General features: G+C 49.4%; 1 protein-coding gene across 2 annotated transcripts in view; it reads left to right on the top strand.

Moving 5' to 3' along the window:
* Positions 1-228: 228 nt before the first annotated feature.
* Adamts15 (ADAM metallopeptidase with thrombospondin type 1 motif 15) overlaps positions 229-13,948 on the top strand; it is a 24,479-nt gene continuing 10,759 nt past the window's right edge. The window contains exons 1-4 of one of the 2 annotated variants that reach the window (XM_031344658.1): positions 229-1,524; positions 11,537-11,669; positions 12,113-12,280; positions 12,510-12,793. In XM_031344658.1, the coding sequence (XP_031200518.1) occupies positions 568-1,524; positions 11,537-11,669; positions 12,113-12,280; positions 12,510-12,793 (1,542 nt within the window). In that variant the 5' untranslated portion in view covers positions 229-567. Of the gene's footprint in view, positions 1,525-1,783; positions 1,988-11,536; positions 11,670-12,112; positions 12,281-12,509; positions 12,794-13,948 lie in introns of those variants that run through there. The other variant, XM_031344659.1, reaches the window with a different exon arrangement.

Genomic DNA, 13,948 nt, shown 5'->3' with positions numbered 1-13,948 from the left:
AAAAAAAAAAAAGTGAATAGGCTCCAGCGTTTCTTAGGTCAGCCCACGCCTCCTGCCTCAGCATAACGCCACTCCCTCCCCGCCAAGTGGCTCTAGCTCAGGAGGCGGGACCGAGTTCTCCAGTGGCCCCTGGAGGCTCCAGGCAGCGAGCTCTGGGAGGCTGGGAGGGGAGTTAGGGGAGGGGCGCTGACTGGGCAGTCCAAAGAGGAGGGGGCCTTTAATAGGCTCGCCCAGCTCCTAGTTTGCTGCACCGCGAGCGGCTGCGGTTCGCGAAGCAGCCCGCCACCTCGCGTCACTTCTCCGCGGCAAATTTTCGCCTGTGCACTTGACAGCGATCGTACTAAAGCTCCCAGAGCGCGCTTTGCTCAGGGAGGAACAGGTAGGAGGCGCGGGCTGCCCTGTGCACGCTCGCTGCTCTGGGAGGAGTCTCCCGGACTTGGTTGGCTGTCCTTTCTGGGAACTGCCCATTGTCCCGGGCGTTGGTGTGTGGGCTACAAGGGGACAGTGCTTGCCTTGGGAGCCGAGCTAAGTCCCATCCCAGAGCACGTCTGTGCGCGGCCCGGCGCCATGCTTCTACTGGGCATCTCAATCCTGGCTCTCGCCTGGCGACCTGCTGGCAGCTCCGAGCCAGAGTGGGAGGTGGTCGTTCCAATCCGACGGGACCCGGACATCAATGGCCGCCACTACTACAGGAGGGGTACGGAGGACTCCGGGGATCAGGGTCTAATTTTTCAGATCACAGCTTTTCAGCAGGACTTTTATCTACACCTGACGCCGGATACCCAGTTCCTGGCTCCCGCCTTTGCTACTGAGTATCTAGGTGTCCCCCTGCAGAGGCTCACTGGCAGCTCTCTAGACCTGCGACGTTGCTTCTATTCCGGGTATGTGAACGCGGAGCCAGACTCCTTTGCTGCTGTGAGCCTATGCGGGGGTCTCCGCGGAGCCTTCGGCTACCGAGGTGCGGAGTATGTCATTAGCCCTCTGCCCAACACCAGCGCGCCAGAGGCGCAGCGTCACAGCCAGGGTGCACACCTTCTCCAGCGCCGGGGTGCTCCTGTAGGGCCTTCCGGAGACCCCACCTCTCGCTGCGGGGTGGCCTCGGGCTGGAACCCCGCCATCCTGAGGGCTCTGGACCCTTATAAGCCACGGCGGACAGGCGTCGGGGAGAGCCACAGCCGGCGTAGGTCTGGGCGCGCCAAGCGCTTCGTGTCTATACCACGGTATGTGGAGACACTGGTGGTGGCGGACGAGTCAATGGTCAAGTTTCACGGCGCGGATTTGGAACATTATCTGCTGACGCTGCTGGCTACGGCGGCGCGACTCTATCGCCACCCCAGCATCCTCAACCCTATCAACATCGTTGTGGTCAAGGTGTTACTCTTAGGAGATCGTGACACTGGGCCCAAGGTCACAGGCAACGCGGCCCTGACTCTTCGCAACTTCTGTGCCTGGCAGAAAAAGCTGAACAAAGTGAGCGACAAGCACCCTGAGTACTGGGACACAGCTATCCTCTTCACCAGACAGGTGAGTTGGTCTGTCACCTCTTTGGATTCAACCCCATTTTCTTAGGGTCATTGAGTTTAGATCCCCAAAGCCCCTTTGTACCACCCAATGCCCCCTTTAAATCGGTTTCTTTTGAATTCTAGCGTTGGAAGTTCTAAATAGAGTCCTCTCCTAGGCTCAGCAGAGCTCCACCTCATGTGCTTCTGGGCAGGTTGGTGGAGATCCTGCTTTTTCCGAAGGTGTTGTCCTGATGCGGCCAATCAGCGCCTTCTGGATCAGGCGCTGAGGGGCTGGAACCCGGGAAGTTGCCGCCCCTGAGCTGCAGTTTGTCCTCAAGGCCGATAGGAGGCGCTATGAGGATGGTGTTGTAGATGGTGGCAATGAGAACTTCGCCTTCCCCTCTCCTCGGTGGGTGGCTAAGTTTTCTCTGACATCTCCAAACAGGCTAACTTTTGCTGGATGGAGTCCTGGAAGGTGATTCAAGGTCAGTGCCTGCTGCATTTCTAGTGGGCAACCTGTCATCCTTTCTCTGTCATGGGTATGGGAATCCTGGACTGAGACGGAGGGGATCATTGCAATAGTTTTGTGACTTGCTATGAAAGGCCAGATTTCAGTGTACACTCACCGCTGCTTCTCCCCTACATCCTTTTCTGTTGGGCCTTATCCGTATGATTTGTAGCGTGCAGTGTAGGAAGGCCACCTTTTTGGAACTGGAACCATTTCCTTTGGAGCTTCACTTAGAATTGGGCTGGCGAAAGTGCCTTTAAGTTTTTCTCAGATCCTTGTTCACCTAGCTGTATCCTAAGAGCAGGTAGGAGGAGTGCTTATGCTCTAGTCTGAAGATCCTCCCTCGAGGCCAGGACTCCTGCTCCGCCCTTGCAGTGCAAGGTGGTGTGAGCCTAGTCAAGAACATTTGGACATTCCAGCTGCAGGGTTGGGAACATACTAAGATGGGACTAGAGAGACAGACCCAGATGTGGGAAGAGAACCCTGCCTTCCTCTCCTCTTTACCGGGTCTTCTATCTCAAGAAGCCATTAACCTGTGAACAGTTAGATCCCTAAGTGTTGACCTAAAAGTTGGGCGCTGTGAAGATCTGGATTCCTGAAATTCTTTAGACACTGGAGAAAAAGAATCATTCAAGTGCCCAGCTTTCTCTGATTTTCGGGGGGGGGGGCTGTGATGTGAATCCCTGCAGCACTCTTGCTTTTTTATTATCATAACCACAGCATTCTGGCCACCATTCAGGGTTCTTTGCTACCTCCATGGCTCTCACTCTCCTTGTTTCTAAATGGCCACTTAGAGTTGGTCTGGCGCCCACGAGCTGGAGCCGGAGTCTTCCACAGTAACCCATTTGGCACAGCCAGTCCTTTCCTGCGTTGGAACTTCCTCCTTTCCCAGCCTCTTCTCCTCCCACCACCTGGTTTCTCTAGGGAGGTCTTTGGCCTGAGCCTTCTTTCCTTCTGCTCATTCTTCCAACTGAGGTCTGTTGAGCGGCCGCAAACCCGGCCCTAGCCCTAGAAGCCCTGCTTGAGTCACCGGGAAACTGCAGAAGAGGCTTCAGCATCTGCATCCAGACCGGGTCTGCAGTCATATTGCTGGGAGAAAAAGCAAAGGCCAAGAACAGGATATCTTAATGGGTAAAGCAGCTGCTGTCCCATCTGCTACCTGAGATGCCCCTGCGGAGGTCACTCCCTGGCTCTAGAGTAACAGAGCTCAGTCCAGTGAAGGCTGACTTTTGGAACCCACCCTGAGAAGAAGGAGCCCCTGCTGGGAATGTAGGCCACGCCATCAGAAGAGATGCCCTTTTTGAAGACACAATCAGACAGCATGGCAGCTTCTGTTTCTCAGTGGTGGCCCCCAGTGGGCCATGTCATCTGTGCATAATGGGTAAAAACTGCATGACCGCTTCATTCAGGAGCGGTGATGTGTAGATGTGAGTGTGAGAGGCTGTTTTTCTCTTAGGTCCAGAGAGGATAAAGCTAGAGAGCAGGGAGTTTGTGTTGGTAGGCCCGTCATCAACGCAGTGTCATGCTTAGATAAACAGCTCTTCCCCCACCTCTTCACCAGCACAGATTTTTTTGGGGCCTGCTGTACTCTCAGCGTCCTAGGAACATCTCATTCCTAAGGCACAACCCCTCCTCCCTCAAATCTCCTGGGGGGAAGGTACAGTATTGGATGAGAACACGGGCAAACAGCTGTTCTTTCTAGACCAAGACAAATGTGGTCTCCAGGAACCTTAGCTGTCCGGAAGAGAGACTACATTGATCATAGAGCAAGTGTTTTGACAATTGGAAGAGTTTCTGTAAGGATTCAGAATAAGCTGTGGACAAAGAGAGCACATCTGATTTTGCAAAGCAGCCAGCCTCCAGGCTCATAACAGCAGGGTGAGGTCAGCCCAGGAACAGATCGAGAATCAGAGCCAGAGTCATTCTCATTTATTTCTATGAAGAGTACAACGTCTCTGGCTTCTCATTGCATGGGGGCTACAGATGCCAGGTACTTACTGGTGTGACTCCTTAGGCCCTGATTGGCTGAGTCCTCCCAGTTCTTAGGCCTGGGGCCTCTGCTGCTTCATTAACCCCGTGTGGCACAGATGGCTTTTGTCCATTCACTCATTCATCCTCTTGAGCATCTAGGACTTCCAGGTACTATTCTGACTGGAGCTGTTCATACTAATAAGATGTGGCCCAAGCCCTCCTAGGAATAGTCAGTGTGGCAAAGAGTTGTCAATCACAGCATAATATGTTAAGTGCTTCCCTGTAGGGAGCTCTGTGTGTGTGTGTGTGTGTGTGTGTGTGTGTGTGTGTGTGTGTGTGTGTGTGTGGTGTATTTTCTTCCCAGAACCTGAGGTTGCTCTCTAAGAGATTGGGTGCAGAAAGGGTCCCTGGCCTGGGGAACACTGGCGTGGGGAGAGAAGCCTGTTTCTGTGTTATAAATGACCCCTCTTTGCTCCATCTGCTTCACTATTTGTGACATTTCCTCTTTTGACATGACCTCATTTTCCTTTTTTATGACTTGTACTTTATGTCTTCCTCCTGCTTTCACTCATTTTATTTCTCTCTGCTTGGTGTCATTTCATGGCATTCTCCCTCCCTTCTTTAACCTTCTCTTCCTTCCTCCTTTGGGATTATCCAGGTGTATTCAACTGTCTTACAGTCTTCATTCACACTCCCAACTTTCCCCGTTCACAACCTCGAAGCCTGGCACTGATTTTTGTGGTTTTGGTTTTGAGCGGTACCATATTTTGTAAGGAGTAGTAGTGTATGCTCGCTCGTGTGTGTTTGTGTGTGTGTGTGTGTGTGTGTGTGTGTGTGTGTGTGTATGTGTGAGTGTGAGTGCATGCACACACAAATAAGTGTATCTACCCCTGGAGGTCAGATATGTAAGGTCCCCCTAGAGCTGGAGTCATGGTTTTGAGCTGCTTGACTTGGGAGCTGGGAACTGAACTCAAATCCTCTGCAAGAGCAGTATGTGCTCTTAACCATTAAACTGTTTTTCCAGACCCTGTGTGTTGGGCATGGAGTGGGATGTTTACTATATTGTGCAGAGCAGAATCTCTAAGGAAGCAGAGCCTGATGTTTGGTATGAATCACTTGCAGCAGGTAGTGCATTCAATGTTCAGATTAAAAGCTATGAGTTGCAAAATGACGAATCGTGTTTATATCCATCCCCCAACATGGTAAGAAGGAATTGTTACGGCATCAGGTTCTGTTCTGAAGTCAGACTTTGGAAGCTATCAGGAGAGAGGGGCCCTTCTTTACTTTCTCCCTCCCCATACCTTCCATATTTTTACTTTATATATTCTTACTACACAGCTCAGCTTGGCCTCAAACTCCTTATCCTCTTGCCTCAGCCGCTAGAGTGATGGCTTTCTTTCACCACTCCTTTTATTAAAAACATTATTTATCTTATGGGCATTTAACTGTTTTGCCACATGTGTGTATGAGCATCACATGTGCTCTTGGTACCTTCCTAAGTCAGGAGAAGGCTTTGGATCCTGTGGAATTGGAGTTCTGGATGGTTGTGAGCCACCATGTGGATCCTGGGAACTGAATCTAGGTCATCTGCTTGAGCAGAAAGTGTTCTTAACGACTGAGCCATCTCTCCAGCTTCACTCATTTTTAACCACTGGGTTAATTAGCAAAAGCAATTTCTCCTACCTTAGATATTGCCCTCTTCCCTCCTTTGAACTTCACTGTGGTTGTTTTCTTCCCTCCATACCTCAATGCTCTTGCCCCTGTGTCTTAATCCCTTGACTTGCACACACGGGACAATGGAAAGGCCACTGGCTTGGAGTTGAGTAGAGTCAAATTTGAATCTCAGCACTTGGATTTCCTATCAATGGGCTGTGAGTCAGCTATTTGAACTCCACTTTCCTCAACTTTAGAAGAAATGATACTCCACTTGTGGGGAGCTATTTTGAGGATGAGCTGCTTTCTCATCTAGCATAGCCATCCAATGGTAGCAGATATCATTTTAATTACCATAGCAGCTGCTTTTGCTATGTTTCTTGTTCTTCAATAAGTACATAGAGATTCCCATGCCAAAATGTAAATTTAAGAAAGTCTTGATTTAAAGCACTCTGTGTTATTGCCCTTGCAAGTATATCATACTTGCCTGATTAATACTCTTGTGTTTGTATGGGGATTATGGGTGCCGGTACTTGCCAATCCCTTTAAGGCAGGCATCACATCATATCTTTGTAGTCCTGCACAGGCCCATGTGTCTGGTGGTTCATCAGGTGCATGGAGGGAGGGTTCAGGGGAAAGTGTGGGCTGCCTGAAGCTGTTGGGTACTTGGGGATTTTGCCTCTACCTGGGGACCATTAATCCAACTTTCAGGCTGTCAGCCTTCAGTGTTGATTTCTTCTGGCACTTCTTCTTGGCTCTCTGCCACCAGGCTTTGCCCTAATGAAAGGTAGGGCCCCATCAAGGAGCATGTTAATCCACCCTGGAGTCAGTAGACAGGGTACACAGCCAGGACAGGGTCAGTGGGTCTATGCAGGTGTGAGGCAAGGGGCCAGCCGCTTGCTCAACCAGCGTGGCCTATAACAGATGCTGCGGTTAGCATTTAATCTAGCCAGTTCTCACTTCCTTGAGCTCTCCCTATCTATGGTCACCAGCACTGTCTTGACCTGGTGGCCTAGGGTGGGTGATCTGTTCCTTCCTGAGGACCTTCTGCATTTTCATCTCGGAGTAGATGTACTCCAGAGGCAGTAGCAAATCCTGGTCAGAGCTCAGCCCAGGGGCTACACTCCTTACCTTTTCACTCTACTCTGCCTGGCCAGGGGATCTTTGCAACCCCTGGATAATTACTTACTTAATGTGGGTCTCTTCTGTAAAACAGGGCTTAGTAGTGGCTTCTTTTTCAAAAGGGGGATTTAATGGGTAATCCAGGTAGAAATCATGCCACAGCAGCATCCAGGACCCTGTGGCAGGTCAATGGTGGCTAGCTGTGTCTTGAAGTCCTAGTTTATAGACAGGTCCAGCCTTCCTGCAAGTGTTGGTTTCTGTTCTTGCTCAGCAAGGCAATCCCTGTCCCTCGGACTATTCTAGTCTCTTGCGGTAATACCATCTTCTACATCTGGAAGGATTTACATGAAGATCATACCACATTTGTTAGTAGTACCAGCCCACCTTCCGGGCTTTGCTCTATACCCCTTTTAACTTAATTGTATAAGCTCTGAATTGCTAGATTGTACTCCTGAGAAGGAAGTCCATAATTAGAAATCATAAACAAATGGATTTTGTGATGGACCAAAAAAAATGGTGTTACATGGCACAGATTGGGGTGGAAAATGAGTCAGGGGCCCTGTTAATGCTTTCCATTGGTGATCATGGTATCCTTCCTAGTAGGATACAATTGGGAGCAAAGAGCATTCCTGTGTTGACTATGAATTCGAGACCCTAAGCTTCACTTGATAGTACATGGCCTTAGATGTGTTACCTCACCTCATTAGCAAAGTGGGAGGCTGGTTCTGATGTTCTGTGACCATTCTGGATGCTAGAATATGGTTCTCATGATGCGCCCTGACTCATGAGCTTGGTTACATAAGAACACATAGATTTTTCTTCCTGCCAAATTAAAAACATAATGTACTTGACTTTTGTGGTTCCCCTTCCCTTCCCCCCCATGCTGCTGGGAAACAGCATCTCTGTACATGCATGTACACCAGAGGAAGGAGCTAAGGAAGAGCGTAAGTAGGGGGTGAGTGGGGAATTTGGGCTGCAATTGTGTGTGTGGAGCAACTTTGGTAAAAGAGGGATCTGGCCACCATAAAGTGCCAGTTTTATTTACTTAAAGCACCAAACAGGAGTACAGGAGGATTGAGGTTTTGGCTAGGATGTTTCTTGGATCCTCTGAGGAAAGCAACTGTGACTTTGAGAAAAATGGCCAATTTCCAGACAGAGTGAATCAGGTAGGGACTGGGCTGAGAGATGCCATCATCTTCAGGGCAGAAAGAAATAGGACAGTCTCTGTATTTTAGAGTCTGTGCCTGAGCTAAGGAGGTTAAAGCAATTCAAGTGGCTCCAAGTTCATTCAAGAAGGGTGGAGACATTCCGTGCCATAAATGAGGTACAACTGGGCCCTGAGCAAATGCCTGTGGGCGTTCTAAGCTCTACATCTCAGATTCGTCATTTGCTTCCTTTATTGGGTGAAGGGGGACAGAACCTCTGCCCTAGCAGCTTGTCTTCCCACCCCAAGGATGCTGGTGACTGGGAGACCTCTGCCCCCTGCTACAACCTTTTCCACAGGACTTGGCTGCCTCTCCTTGTTCCTTTTGTTTAATCCATGAAGCTGAGGCTTCTGGACAGAAAGAACAAGTTGCTCCTGAGCAGGAAGGACCTACAGTTGCTTATGTGTAGGGGGAGGAGCCACTCTCTCTAAAGGAAAGATGTCTTGCTGAGGGGACCTCCCAGCTGCAGAGGCTGCTACAAGGTGAGTTAGGATCTCATGTCTGCGCTGGCTCTGTTCTGGTCACTTCTGAGGGGCAGAGTAGGAACAGGCAGTGCAGTGACAGGTGAGGCAGAGGGGCCTGAGCTTCCCTGTGAGTTATACTGCTCAGCATGGAGGCTCCTTATGGTTAGGAGTAGGCCATGCTCTGTGTCCTTGTCATAAGCAAGTGCCAGAAGGTGCTGCGCAGTTAGACTGGAGAAGGAGGGAGAGGCTTAAGTCACTGGATAGTTCAAGTCCTAGTTGAGAACTGGCTCTCCTCCAGGGCAGCAAACTGAGATATTGAGAGGAGGGACTTGGTCAAAGACACACAGCCACTTAGCACTGGGAACTAGTTCTCTAGGTTCTTTGTTTGTTGTTGTTGGTTTTTTTTTTGTTTTTTGTTTTTCGAGACAGGGTTTCTCTATATAGCCCTGGCTGTCCTAGAACTCACTGTGTAGACCAGGCTGGCCTCAAACTCAGAAATCTGCCTGCCTCTGCCTCCCCCTCTGCCTCTGCCTCCTAAGTGCTGGGATTAAAGGTGTGCACCACCACTGCCTGGCTGTTCTCTAGGTTCTTGTTCCTGTGTCTCTCCCACTTCTTTTGCTTGGGGCCTGCTTGAGTGTGTGGGTGGCCTGGGAGCCACAGAAGGTGCTTGTCCTACAGGCTTTGGGCTTCAGTCGTAGGACTAACATCTCCAGATCACCGCCTCTACCAACTGGGACCCTGTAATTTGATGTCCAGGGACATATGATGCTTTGGCCTAACCCTTGTTCCTTTACTATGCATTTCTTCCGTATCTTCCATTTTTCCTCCTGTCCCAAGCTTGTCTGTGATATTTTGACAGTGGTTGTTTCTTAGGTTTCCAGAGCTCTGTAGAAGGGGGAGGGGCTTTCGAGAACATGAAGTCTTTGAAAAGGGACAGGTACTGGGTAAGGAAAGGAAATGGGGAGGGAGGAAAGGGGAAGGGAGAGGAGGGAAGGGGAAGGGAGAGGAAGGAAGGAGAGGGAAGGGGAGGGGAAGAGAGGGAAGAGAGGGAAGGGAAGGGAAGGAAAGAAAAGGAAGGGAATTTGAAGTCTCTAGTGAAGTTCCTGGAAGTGAAAGATGTACATCACTCACACAGGCAGTAAAACAAAGGTCGGGCATTCATAGTGCCTGTCATTGACTCTGACTGCTTGGGTTCAGGCTGGTCACCCTCATGGTTTTCTCTGGCCAGAAAAACTGTTAACTCATTAGGAGGTGTGACTATCGCCTGCCTGTGGGAAGCCAAGTTTGACTGCTCAGGTGGCAAACCTCTGAGTGCTTTGGATTAAACTTTGCTGATTCTTTTTGTACTATGACCCATGCCTTCTGGCCCCACTAACCCTGTTGCCTCTCACCTCTCCCCAGGACAGCATATGCATGTATACACACATACACATATGCACACACACACACAGACCCACAGACACCTCCCCCACATAGACCCACAGACCCACAGAGACACATAGAGATGCACACATACACACATACACACACACAGACCCACAGACACACACAGAAATGCACACACACACACATACACACACACATAAAGACCCACAGACACACACATAGAGATGCACACACACACACACAGACCCCCCCCCACATAGAGATGCACACACACACACACACACATAGAGACACACAGACCCACAGACACACACATAGAGATGCGCGCGCGCACACACACACACATATAGAGACCCACAGGGCCCCCCTACACACACATAGAGATGCACACACACACACACACACACACACACACACACACACACGGAACAAAATTGAGTAGAGTTCTGCATGCATGCTCACCTTGACCCCTAGATTTCACAGGAGAGCATGACATCTTATTCTGAAGTATTACTGAGCCACTGGTGGTGACATCCAAACCCCTTCATACAGACCCTCAGATCATGACTCTTCAATGTGATGTGAGACTCCCGAAGTATCACCTTGTTTGTCTGTTGGAGGGGATAATTAGCCAGTGAGGACTAGATGGGGTCATGCATACAAAAGTCATGCATGGTGTTTGCACTTAGTGAACCCTGGCCATGATTAACTATGCACCTTAGTTCCCACCATTTGCAAATAGAGAAGGTAATATATCTGCCTCCTAAGACTGTTGTGAGGACCAAATCTCCGTGTGTTTTAAAGACAATAACATAAAGAAGAGTTAACATCCGTCTTCTCAGGGGGACTAATTGTGCACGAGTCTTTTATCCCACTTCCAACTTCTTAGTTCCCAAGGTTACTAGATGCATCCATGGCCTATAATGCTGAATAAGGTCTTTGAGATCTCCATCCATGGAAATCACTTCAGCATCCCCTGGAAATACTTCCTAATACAATGTGCTGCTGGGAGGCCTAGCTTCTGCAGCATCAAACTTCTAGATAAAAAGGAGGGACCCTTCCATTTAGGTGATGATCTCTATCTTTTATCCCTAGCAATCCTTGAGTCCATGTTCTCCTTCAGCTTTGGTAGCTCATTAACTGTGTGTACACAGTGGCTCAGGTCCACCTCTTTCTGTTTCCTGTCAGCTCAAGGAAGCCAAGTCTCTGGCAGGGGTTGATCTTTGGCTGGCCAACCTATGGCTGGGAATCTGAACTTGATTCATAGTTGTCCAAAAGTCAGTCACTCTACAAAAATAGAGACAGCTCAGAGCTGCCTGTGGATGGGGAATGTGGTTGCCTTTTACCCCAGCATGCCTAAGGGAGCCTTGATCAGAACCTCACCCTGCTGTGGGAGTCACTGTTTTTCTTTTTGACCTTTTCTATATAAAGATGTGGCCCTTGTAGTTTAATTTTGCACCTCCTAATTTCCTCCCACAGGACTTCCCTGGGTAGGGTACATTCTTCTTTGTGAGCCACACAGCTTTCTTCTTGGGGCCACCTCCTTTGGCCTGGATTGATTCCACAAATAGTTCCACAAGCCTTTAGCATGAAAGCTCTGGCTGGCTGGCTGGCAACTGCAAATGCCCCTAGGATGCCCTTCCTTTCGCTCAGGCCCCTTCTGTTACGATCTCTAACTTTAGTCTGTTTTTTTTTTCTTTTTTTTTTGTCTCCTCTATGCGGCAGGACCTATGCGGGGCTACCACCTGTGACACCTTAGGCATGGCTGACGTGGGTACCATGTGTGATCCCAAGAGAAGCTGCTCTGTCATCGAGGACGATGGGCTTCCGTCAGCCTTCACCACTGCCCATGAGCTGGGTAAGGCAGGAAGGGAGGGGAGCTTACCTCTGGGGTTGATCTGGATTTGTGCTGGGCGCTTTAGACCTTTGCATCCTCATCTTCTGGAGATATAGTTGCATCCTCATCTTCTGGAGATGTAGGAATCCTTTCTTGGGGCCAGCAGCTGCCTTGGTATGGGCTTTCATTTTTTGTTCTAGTTGTTGTAGCCCAGTTGACACTTGGGTACTTCAGGGAGAATACCTTAAAGACAAGGTGACACATTCCTGTCCTACCTAGCTCACAGCCTAATGGAGGAGACGGGAGGCACAAGCACAGGGTCTGTAGGACATCTACAAAGCAGATAGTGCTGATAACCAGCTTGAAAACTGTTGTCACAGGGCTTCCTTGCTTCTCCCACTCCCTTCCTGCCCGTTCTCAAATCTGTGCTCCTGCCTCCTGAATCATTGTGCCCCATCCTACAGGCCATGTGTTCAATATGCCTCATGACAACGTGAAGGTGTGTGAGGAGGTGTTTGGGAAGCTCAGAGCCAACCACATGATGTCTCCTACACTCATCCAGATTGACCGTGCCAACCCCTGGTCAGCCTGCAGCGCTGCCATCATTACTGACTTCCTGGACAGTGGGCATGGTAAGCCAGGTTGCAGAGAGGAGCAGGGCTGAGTGGGAAGGGTTCGGTGGCAATGCTTATGATGTCCTTTAGATGTCCTCTGTACCTGAAAGGTGACAAGGACTTGGCTTCTGATTCAGATCTATTTTAGTTATCTCTTGCTTCCCTTTCTCCCTACTATTTACATTATAAACCAGCCAGGCCTCACCTTTTCCAGCTTGTCCCAACAAAAGTCCTTGGATCTATGCAGGTGATTGCCTCCTGGACCAGCCCAGTAAGCCCATCACCCTGCCTGAGGACCTGCCGGGCACAAGCTACAGTTTGAGCCAACAGTGCGAGCTGGCCTTTGGGGTGGGCTCTAAGCCTTGCCCATATATGCAGTACTGTACAAAGCTGTGGTGCACTGGCAAGGCCAAGGGGCAGATGGTGTGCCAGACCCGCCACTTCCCCTGGGCAGATGGCACCAGCTGTGGTGAAGGCAAGTTCTGCCTCAAGGGAGCCTGCGTGGAGAGGCACAACCCAAACAAGTACCAGGTAAGCTCTTGTGTCAGGGAATGCTGGGAGAGGGATGGTCCTGGGTCTTACTGCCTTGGTTTTGATGGAAGTTGCTGGTCACACTATGACTGCCACATTAGATTGCAATGACTCCATTTCTGCCATGTCTGTGGTCTCCTCCTTCTCTCTCTCTCTCTCTCTCTCTCTCTCTCCCTCTCTCTCTCTCTCATGTGTGATGTATGTGTATGGTGTATGCTTATGTGTGATATGTATGTGTGTGTGAATGTGTATGTATGTGATATGCATATATACATGAGTGTGTGATACATGAGTGTGTATATGAGGTGTGTGTGTGTGAGAGAGAGATGTGTGTGTGATGTATGCATGTGTGTGATGCATGTGTGTGGTGTGTGCTTATGTGTGATGTATGCATACATGAATATGTATCTGTGTGATATGCATGCATGTATGAATATGTGTGATGTATGCTTGTATGTGTTTGATATGCGTGTGTGTATGATGTATGTGTGTTTGTCCAAGTGCATTTGCCAGAGATTTATGCCATTTTCCCCCCTCAATTGAGTTTCCACTTTATTTTTTTGAGACAGAGTCTCTCACTGAATCTAGAACTTTTTAATGAGCCCATGGGTTACATCTATCTCTGTTCTGTAGCTCTGAGTTCACAGGCACCTACCACACCAAACTTATGTGGGTGCTGGAAGTCTGAATGTAAATCCTGTACTTGCATAGCAAACACTTTATCCACTGAACCCCCATGCCACTCCTAGTCCCCTATTTCCTTTTTGATACTAGGTAAGACTGGAGAAACACTGTAGTGGGCCAGATAATGTCATGAGGCTTTGCATACATGAGATGAAGCTTTGGGCAGGCCTGGGGCTTCTCAGTTCTAAGCCCTGGGCTTTCCCATGTGAGGAGGAGCTAGAGCTGAGAGTCTCAATGTGAGTAGCTCACTCTGCTCTTCAGCTCTGTCTTCTCTTCCCTCATTAACCCCTTCCATTCCCAGGGAGGTGGGATCACACAGATGAGCCAGACATAGGAATAAGATGAAGCAAACTTTGATCGTGTACTTCAGTGACCTGAGAACATCCTGAACTCAGATACAGTTGTGATTCTTCTTCTTCTTCTTCTTCTTCTTCTTCTTCTTCTTCTTCTTCTTCTTCTTCTTCTTCTTCT

The sequence above is a fragment of the Mastomys coucha genome, unplaced genomic scaffold (genome assembly GCF_008632895.1).
Source record: "Mastomys coucha isolate ucsf_1 unplaced genomic scaffold, UCSF_Mcou_1 pScaffold23, whole genome shotgun sequence".
NCBI classification, from domain to species: Eukaryota; Metazoa; Chordata; class Mammalia; order Rodentia; family Muridae; genus Mastomys; species Mastomys coucha.
The sequence above is the reverse complement of the archived record's forward strand: the minus strand, read 5'-3'. Positions and strand labels throughout refer to the sequence as shown.